This window comes from Phytophthora ramorum (genome assembly GCF_020800215.1).
Source record: "Phytophthora ramorum isolate Pr-102 chromosome Unknown Phyram_PR-102_s0025, whole genome shotgun sequence".
NCBI lineage: Eukaryota > Oomycota > Peronosporomycetes > Peronosporales > Peronosporaceae > Phytophthora > Phytophthora ramorum.
Genome location: NW_027150671.1, coordinates 300,501 through 310,704, shown reverse-complemented (window position 1 = coordinate 310,704; position 10,204 = coordinate 300,501). Strand labels below are relative to the sequence as shown.

The 10,204-nt window shown below is 56.0% G+C and overlaps 1 protein-coding gene across 1 annotated transcript; it reads right to left on the bottom strand.

The window, feature by feature from the left end:
- Nucleotides 1-7,062: 7,062 nt before the first annotated feature.
- On the bottom strand, nt 7,063-7,652 carry KRP23_15173 (uncharacterized protein; the record flags this gene model as incomplete). Its single annotated transcript, XM_067886085.1, has 2 exons — nt 7,063-7,068; nt 7,146-7,652. 2 exons carry the CDS (start codon nt 7,650-7,652, stop codon nt 7,063-7,065), a joined length of 513 nt encoding a protein of 170 aa, XP_067736838.1.
- Between the last annotated feature and the right edge of the window lie 2,552 nt (nt 7,653-10,204).

Genomic DNA, 10,204 nt, shown 5'->3' with positions numbered 1-10,204 from the left:
GGATTCAAGGGTTGTGAGAGCTATTAACCAACTGATCTAAGGTGTTATGGCTGATAGTGAGAGCACCCGCGAATGATAATGTGGTCGAGGGCGCGGTGAAGCGTCGCGGAAGTCACGTCGAGCTCAAGGAAACGAAGTCGCTGGATGAAGTGAACCAGGAGCGTCGTCAGGCCGCCGCTGCAAAGCGGAAGGCTGCCAAGGGGCAGAAGGAGCAAAAGGAACCGCGAGATTTCCAGTTCCAGCCCGACTCAGAACCACCCATCCAGAATGCGCACCAAGCAACCCCGGATGGTGGCGTCAAAATCGGCTTGAACGCGGAGGCTTCGGGTGATCCCGCTGAAGATTCCAGCTCGGATTTGAGTGTGGAGTATGTGGGTGTGTCCGGTCCGGATGCGCCCGCCCAGGCGTCTGTGGGAGGCGCCGTCAAGGTAGAGTCCTCGGCTGAGGGTGGGAGCCGCGGCCGAGTCAGAATGTCCAAGAGGAGATCGTCATCTCGGATGACGCCTTGGAATCGGAGGAGAAGCGGCCGGCGCATAAAGACCCTCCGGACGAAGCGCCGACGATCAAGCGCGAAGGTCCTCTGTCGACGGTGAAGGAAGAAGTGACGCCCCCGGCTGCATCGGCGCCCGCGCGTCCAAAGACCGAGCTGTCGCCAACCGACGTCGCGCTCCCGCCCAGTCGAGAGAGTTCACTCGGAACGCCACCATCCCCAGCACCCCAAACGGACGTCGACCTGTCGTCCGAGAAGTCGGAAGAGGGGCGTCCAGAGTGGACGAGTGTGGATCAGGCCAAGGCGTACGTGGCTGAACAAGTCCGTCGCTGGGAGCGTGTGGTCGTCGAGTACGTCGTGTCTCCGACTGTGCGCTACGAATGGCCTGCCGCCTCCCCGGATTTCCAAGCGTGGTGGCGAGCGATGACGCTGACGACCGAGTATGTTCTATCCAGGACGGCAATGGCCGCGCAGTCCGAAGCGTGGATCTCCGAATGGGCGCTCGAGCGAATGGGCCCTAACACGACCGAAGATATCGCCACGATCGTGGTGCCCCCGAGTACGCTGTCCCCAAGAGAGTGCATGGCACTTCTCCAGACGCTGTTCTTCGAGGCTGGGTTCAGGTTTCGCAACTTGATCCCTGAATGGTTTCGGACGCGTGCGTCCCGAGTGGACCCGAACTTGATCCGCCGAGTGACCGAGGACCTGCAGCATCTTCTCGGCGCAGAATTTCTCGAATGGCGTAGCATCACTGCTGGAGTGGCATCCCGAATAGTGTCTGCTGAGGAGGCACAGACTCTGGAAACCCAAAACACTCTGGAGGACGTGAAGGCCGAGGATCAAGACGGCGATCTATTGATGTCGACCTACGAGGCTGACTTGGTGGGAAAAGACTTTGTCGCCCGCCTGAAGGTGGCAGGGATCCGGCCGACAGACAGGCTCCGTAGCCGTCATATCCGCACCGTGATAACCCGGATCGGGATGAACAGTGCGGAGATTGTGGCAGATGGGGACACAAAGCCTCGAATTGCTTCCAGACTCGAGTGTGCGGACGCTGTAATCGCCGTGGCCACGCGAAGGAAGAATGCAGTACTCGACCATGTCCCAAATGCAAGCAGTTTCACGATGGAAAGTGTGAAGATTGGAAGGCACTCCAAGATCTCAAGAAGCTGCTCATGCAGGGCGACTTACCAGACCTGCCAAACTACATCCGGGATGCTATCCTGGGTAGCGAAGCCAATTCTGACGGGGCGCAGTTAAACCACTAAGCCCGCCGAGTGAGGACTCGGTACGCGTCGGGCAGAGAAAACCCTCAGAATTGTGTGTCTTAGTGTACGTCGGCCCGGAACTGAGAACCAAGAACCAAGATAAACAACAATGTATGACTTCCCTGATTGATGAAGAACCTGTACAGCCCGAGCGTTGGTCTTCGGATCGTCCGAGACCGCCTTCGCCTGCAGACCCTGAAGGTCCGACTGAATTTCGGTTGGATCCGGGAGAGCGGTATGGCTGGTGGGCCGATCACGACCCAGAAGAGGGAAGGTGTCAAGTTGCCACGGTTCATGGTGCAGTCAACAACTTCAGGGTGCAGATCCTTCTGGACACCGGTGCGACTGAGTATGATCAGCTTTGACCTTGCGCGTAGGCTCAAGCTGAAGATCAACTCCGGAAAGCAGATCAAGGTGTCTGGACTCGGGAGTGTATCGACATACATCTCCGCGAGCACAGAAGTGAAGTTGACTCTGGGACATCGAGTGGTGTATGTCTCGGAGTTTTGGGTCGCGAATATTGGAGAAGACGTTCATGTTCTTCTGGGCATGGATTTCATGCTTCGAGCTGGAGTGCGGTTGTGCATTCGGGAAGGACTCATGGTCCTCCCGGATGAGGAGACAGTGCTCATGTACGGTGACGTCATACGCAAACACCAAGGGATAGACCTACCGGTCTGCCCTCTCGAGAGTTTGTACTTACGTCCCGGAGAGAGCACCACGGTTCAGATCCGCTATGGTCAGGCCAATCCCTGGCGAGACGTAGTTTGGGCCGGACGCGGTGACCGGTGGGTCACTCAGATCATCTATGGAGCCAAGTCATGGGCTACTGGAGTCAAGGTGGTGAACATCTCGAATCGAGATCTTTTGATGGATTTCCGAATGCCGATCGCCCGGATTGTGGAAAAGGATCGCTTCCCGAGCCCTGGCCATTTCGTGCGGCCCGGATCGAGACGCTATCAGGAGTGGCAGCAACTGGTCTACGAGAATACTGTTTCACAGCAGGCCAAGTTGCGGGCCAGACGTTTCGAGCAGATGATGTGGGACGCTCAGCCACCCGCAGTCCAGACGCACGAGTATAAGTGGCCGACCAAGTTGTTGCTCAAGCCTGCAACCCCGACCGGATAAGTTCGGATGGTGCAGCTCCAGAACAAACCTCGACCGTTGTTGATCACGATTTCCGAGCAGCCCGAGGTGGACACTCCCGAATCAACGTGGTCACCAAATCCGCCAAGGTTGGCTCACCCGTGAGAACTTCCCGGAAGAGTGTACGTAAGAAACCACCTGAACAAGGAGCCGACCGAATGGACGAGCCCAAACCGACGATCCACTCATCCGAGGAAGTTCAAGGCGAGGCCGTCCTTACAGCGGTTCCGGGCGATCAATCGGAGACGGCGGCCCCAAGTGAACCTAATGTGGAGGATTCCGGCCCTGAGTGATCGAGTTCAGCTACGGCAAGCACGCCAGTCCGGTTTCTCAAACAAGAGTATGAACGGTGCATGCGAATGAATGCTGAGGATCTAGACCTGGAACCGGCAGTGTACATTTACGAAGGCAGTGAACTACTGGCGCAGTGGGCTATAAGAAGGAGGAGGGGCGACGGAGTGTGAAGAGGTGATGCGCGTGACAGGAAGGAATGGCCAGTCGCGCATGGTTATTAGAGTTCGGCGAAAGCATGTAACACAATAATCGGTACAACAACAAAAAAAACTACTGGCGCAGCTGCGCGACCAACTAGCGATGCTTCCTGAATTGCAAGATCTGACTCCGCATTGCGATATCAACAAGGCCGACGTGGGTGAACCTGGCGTCACGACAGAAGTTCAGGATCGCAAGCTTCGGAATATCCTGAAACATCATCGGCCCATTTTCCTAGGTGACGGTAATGCGGCTCCCGCGCCTGCGTGCGGAGTCGTGTGCGACCTAGATGTAGGTGACATCAAGCCAGTGGATCAACGTCCCCGTTCAGTTGCACCTCATGTGGCAATCAAGGTGTACGAGCTTCTGAAGAAGCTGCTTGAGACCAGATTGATCGAGCACTCTGAATCGCCGTGGGCATCCCCGATCGTGATTGTTCTGAAGAAGAACGGTGTGGATATCCGGATGTGTATCGACTACCGAATTGTCAACGGATTCATTCGGCTCTCCTATTACCCTCTCCCGCTGATCGATGACCTTCTGATTGGGTTCGAGCGAGCGATGTGGTTTATGAGCCTGGATATGGCCAGTAGATTCTGGGCAGCCCGGATGATGGAGCGAGCCAAGCTCATCTCGGCGTTCGTGTGTCCCTTCGGACATTTCCAGTGGGTGCGGATGCCTTTCGGGTTGAAGAATGCTCCGCTGGTCTATCAGCACATGATCAACAACTGCCTGTGGGGATTCGTTCGGCTATCTCCCGAAGAGGAAGTTTTGGTGGATCAAGATGTATTGGACTACCTGAAACTGGATCCTTATGAACCCCGAGACGTTACTCCGGAATGTACATGTGATGATCCGAAGTGCCCGAACCATGGTGCCAGTTGCCCGCGTTGACGGAACAGATGACTGTGTTTAAGCGCAATATCCCGGCGCCATCCCAAATGGGACCGGTCCTGGGGCGCAGCTCTTACATCGATGACATCGCGCACGGAGCGCCAACTTGGGATAAACTGTGTAACGATCTGAATGCGCTGCTCTATCGGCTGCGTTATTGGAGCATCTCCGTGAGTCTGCCGAAGAGCGAATTCGGGAAGCAGACTATCCCCTACCTCTCGCATGAGATTGGCGCTGAAGGCATCCGGGCCACCCCGAAGATAGCCAAATGCATTGAGAGTCTCCCGTCCCCGACCACCCTGGAGGGAGTTCAGTCGTTCTTGGGTAGCCTCAATTACTACCACAAGTTCATCGAGGATTTCCCGGTGGTAGCCGCCGTTCTGTACGAGCTGACCGATGAGCAGGTTCAGGCCGGGCAAGATCTCGCTCGAGCTAAAGAGGCTTTCGCTATCCGAAAAAGAAAGATTGTTTCGACGCCGATGCTGCGTCATCCGGACCGGACGAAGCTGTTCGTGATCATTCCGCATGCCAACCAGTGGTCAGCTTGCGCTGTCCTCGGACAAGAGCACGGTGGTCGCATTCAGCCTGTTCGATTCACGGGGCGCGTCCTGAATGAAGCCGAACTTCGGTACCACATCGCGGAGAAAGAAGTCATCGCAGTAATGCGGGTGCTCCGGGTGTTCCGAACGCTTCTCGAAGGATGTCCCCTGGTGGTGTACACCAGGTACTCCGTTCTCAAATGGGTCATCAAGTCCAAGACCGCTGATGGGCGTACGGTGCCTTGGGGCGTCGCGCTCTCGCATTACGACTTGGAGATCCGGAAGGTCCAGCGTGATGAAGATGAACTCGCCGCCATCCTGGGTGCTGGCATCACTCCGAGAGAGCACTTAGATGAAATCGCGGAATCTCTCATCCCAGCCAAGGGGCGCATCAAGACGCCTCCGGTAGTGAGCATTGAGATGCTTGAGGCTGGTTACTCCGGGATTGTCATGAGTTTTGATGGTGCGGCTAAGACCTCCACGCGGCAAGGCAGCTGCGGATGCATCTTGTGGAAACTGCCCGAATGGACCGTCCTGGATGCACGAGGTTTCGTCCTGGATGACGTCATTGTGAACGACGCTGAATACTATGGCCTACTTAAAGGCCTAGACATGGCGTTGGAGAACGATGTTCAGGACCTCGTAGTCGTCGGTGATTCGAGGATTGTCATCCAACAGGTCCAAGGACTTATCAACTGCCACCAGCCAAATTTGTAACGCAGACTGGCTGAGTGTGAAGTCCTGAAGGAGAAGTTCCAGAGGCTTCGGTTAGTACACGTCAAGCGTGATTTCAACCAAGCTGCCGACTACCTGACCTCCAAGACGCTTGTCTTGGGAGAGTCGTGGACCGTTCAGGATGATGATGAGCGAAGACACCTGGAAGTGGTATCTAAGATCCATGAACAGTTGATGAAGCCGCCGGTGTACATTCAGGATGTCAAAGGCGAGGAGGTGAAAGAGGATTCGAGTAACACCCCGAATGATGATCCTGAGAACACAGTGGCCGGTCCGGAGTCTTCTCCGCTAACGCCTGCTGCGCGAGTGATGGCTGTCCTAACGAGATCTGCCGCAGCTGAAGCTTCGGAAGAGCGCCCTGCAATGGGCCCACTCGAGTATCAAGCAGAAAGGTGGAGACGGATCAAAGCTCACCAGGAACTAGATGAATATCTATCTGAGATTGCGGCTTTCCTGAATGGTGATTTGGAGCAGTTTTCTCCCAAGCGACTGAGGAAGATCTTCAAGGTCGCTGATTTGTTCGCCTTGGATGAAAGAGGCATACTCTACCGACTTGCCCGGTCAACCCGGGATCGCCCAAGAGACTTCCAGGATGAACCTAGGCTTGTCGTCCAGGATGCACTCCAGGAAGACATGTTGCACTATGCCCACGAAGACTATCAAGGTGGACATCAAGGTGTGACCCGGACCTTCGAGAAGTTGCGGTCCGAGTTTTATTGGTACGGTATGTATGCTCACGTGGAACGTTTCGTGAAAGAATGTATGGATTGTGCCTCCGGGAAGGGGGCGCCTCCGAATCCCGGACCGTCGCCGGGTAACATCGAGCCAAGACAGCCATTCGAGGTAGTCTCTATGGATTTCGTGACGCACATGCCGAAGTCAGCGCGAGGAAATATTTTCCTCCTCCTGTTTCAGGATGCTTTCTCTGGATACGTCATGTGCCAGCCGATGGCGTCCACAACGGCTCAAGATGTTGCTGAGGCCTACGAAGAGCGGGTGTTCCGGAGTTTTGGAGCATCGCCAATGCTTCGCCACGACCAGGACCCACGTTTCATGAGCGAGGTCTTCGCGAGGTTCGGAGAGCTTCTGGGCAGCAAACAGCGTGCCACTCTGGCGTACCGCCCCCAAGCTAATGGCCTGCAGGAACGGTCGGTCCAGACTGTCATGCGAAGTGTCAAAGCTTACGTCGCCGAAGCGGATCAGACCGATTGGGATGACCACGCCGAGCGTCTCATGTTCGCCCTGAATACGTCATTTGACGCAACCCGCCTGGATACACCGTTTTACCTGGTGCATGGTTGGGACGCTCGGGGTACGGTGTCTGCAATGCTCGGGCCTAAACCCTCCAGCCTTCCTGAACGTACGGCTTACGAGTGGCGCCGGAAGTTCCAGCGTGACTACAGCTATGCCCAAGCATGCGCCGAAGATCTTCGGAAGATGGCTAAGCGAGCTCGCTCGGACGAGCAGACACGCAAGTGGCGTGAACTTTCGGAGAGACTCAAGGCTGGTTTCGAGCAGGGCGATGCTGTGTGGTTGTATATCCCACGCGTGCAGCCCGGACTGAGCAGGAAGTTGGCTCACATGTTGCAGCCCGAATTGACGCTTGACCTCCCGTAGTTCGGAGTCTGCGTTAAGTAGCTGCTGACTGGTCGTCTTGCCATCGGACTTGAGCTGCGCTTCGGCCCGGTCCAGACGATCCAGAGCGCGACGAAACATAGTGACCATCCAGAAGATGCGACGTGCCAGGTCCTGGCTACCATACAGGCGCACGAGCGACGCCAACTCGCGCTTCGCGCCCGGGCTTTCTAGGAGAGTGCGAAATTCCTCGGGAGTCCAATCAGAGTCTTGCGGGACGAGGAAATCACGATCCACTTGTGCATCCGGGGCGACGCGCTGCACGATCTCCCGTACTTGAGCTTCGGAGAGGCCCTCGACGCCGATCAACGCTTCGAGGCCACCGAAGCCGTCACATGTGAAGCTGTCCTCCAGAATATCTTGAGCCGTCGCCGGAACACCGACAAACTTAACATCTGGGATACGGACGCTAGAAGGAGCGTCGAAGCGCGCTGGAGGGAACTGGCCGGGCATCGCGGGCTGAGCAGCAAGCGCAGACTGCGCGGAGTCCCGGAGCTGATCCAGCTCAGTCTGGAAGATGTGTTGCGCCACGAACTTGTGCAGCGCACGCAGGGAAGCGGTCCCGAGCGGCTCGCCGGCGGTGGGCGCAAGCAAGTTTGCCGACACCTCGTCCCGAGTGTCACGCCATCTCCACCCTTGTTGTCGGATTTGTCGCCGGACGCATGCGCCGAATCGGGCTTGTCGTCAGCCGTGTCACCAGGCTTGTCGTGCTCCTCGGTGACATCGTCGCCGCCGCCTTCGCCGCCGCTTTCGCCGGAAGCTGGACCGTGGCCATGCGCACCGCCGCCCCCGCCTGAAGTGCCACCCCCATCTGGAGGGGCGTCTGAAGGCTGCGCAGGACTGCGCGGAGGCGTGCCACCAGTTGGTGCCCGGTTGTTGGCAGGCTCGGCGTCGCTCATGAGTTGCCGGAGAGTGAGAAATTTGCGTTGTGAACGCGCTTTCTTCGGGTGAATAAGTTTGGATACGCCAGTTGGATTTAGGACGGGACGGAGAAAGTTCGAAAACTTGGGAAGAGGCGTTGAAGGCCCACCATTCCGGTTGGCTGCCTACTCCGCTCGTGTGGTCTGGTCATGATCTGTCACTTCGAGAGCAAGTTTCTCAGTGAGAGACCGTGATCCAGAGGGGCGGTTGACACGAGGCGATCTTGAGTTTCTCGTTCGCAGCTGCGCCGTCCGGTCTGTACTCATCAGAATCAAGTGGGAGAGAAGGTGATCCGGGATTCAGCCACGTGCGTCACCCGAGTGACTGGCTTTCTAGAGACTGCAGCCAAGGCCGAGCAACCTGGACCCGTACAGGCCCCTGATGAGTACGTACATCCTGAATGAACCACCCAAGTCCGAGCCTGGAACGACTGTGTAGCGATGAACCTGGAAGGAGAGCCGAGTGATGAAGGCACAAGATGACAGAAGCCTATACCTCCGAAGGCGTGAAGGAAAGCGAGATCCGAGTTGGCGACGGATATCCCGAAGCGACGAGGACATCCCGAATGATCAAGTGACTTCCCGAATGAATCGACATCCCGGATGAAGTTGAAGCTGCGTGGCTCTCAGCCAATCAGCGAGTGACATGGCGTCCGACCAGCTGGCCAGGGGGCCAGTTTCAAGGTGTGCCCGGAGAAACGCAATGCCGGTCCCACCGTCGGGATGGGCCGTGCTGCAGATCCCCATACAAACCGCAAGTGAGTCCAAGGGACCCCAAAGATATCAGCGTCGACATGTGATGTGTGCTCCGCTCCAGAGCCCGACGTGACGTTCGACGTGCAACCCACCATACTAAGACCAAGTCAACCTGAATGCGAGTGCGCGGACACGACGAAGGAGATCGCCAAGAATCCAGTAGACCAAGTCAGACAGAAGAAGAAGATAGTGATAAGAAGAAACAGAGTTTGTTTTGCGTTGGAAGTGAGAAGTGGTGCCTTGTCGGCCCCCTTGCTTTGAGCGTACTGCGTTGAGGAAGACTGCTGCGACCTATAGCGACTACTACGAGGCTGCGACCCGGGAGCGCTGGCGTATCGGACGACCAAGACCGCACGAAGATCGAGGAACCCGTGCGGAAACTCTCACCTAAGTCTAAGTCCCATTTAGGTGGGGACCAGGAACTCGTATCCCTGGATTGATCCGCCTATTTCATTTGTCAGTTGACTGTGGTTGCTTTAGAGTGACTGCTTTCATTTCATATCCACCTACGATTCGGGAGGTTATTAGCAATCCCCCCTGGATTTTGATAGTAGATTGCTGTGTGGTTCGAAGGAACTTGTATATTTCTCCCATCCGGGAGTGGTGCGCGGAGGCATCCCGAATTTACCTGTATTCGGGACTGTAACTCATTCGGACAGGCTGTATATTGTGAGTGTATAACAAACTCTGTTGTTGTTTCTGTATTGCTTTTGGTTATATTGGAGAAGGTCTTTGTTCGTGACCCCACTCCCAGCCAAGACACTCCGGACTGTTAGAGTCTGGTAGTCTCTCTACATATCTACGTATCCTGATCGAAGAACATCCCAAAGGTCAAAGCCCGGTCCGTCGAAGATAAACGACACCGATAGGGATTACTTCAAGGTCACACGCCAAATCTCGGGGCAGACACTAGTTGTCTGCATTCGGGATTCTGACCCCGGCATCCGGACGCCCCCTCCTAGAGGAACGGGTACTCCCAGAAGCGTTCGGGTCGTCTGAGTTCTCGAAGCTCGTTCGTCTGCCGGCACGACTGTACACCCTGGACGATAAAGGCGTTCACCCGCCTCGCCTCATTCATTTCGTATTACCTTGTGGAGTTAAGCGGCTGTAGTAGTCGCCCCTGGGATCTGATTGATTGACTGCTGTGTGGATAGGAAGTGTATCTGGTGTGTGAGAAGTTTGTCCCTTACTGAGTGTGGGTGGTGGGTGCGCGTGAGCGAGAACGCATCCAGCGTTGACCTGTACTCTGGGTGAAAGTTGCAAATGAGACTGGTGTAAAGACTCGCCACTCAAGGGTTTATAAGAATAAGTAGTGGCTGTATATTATAG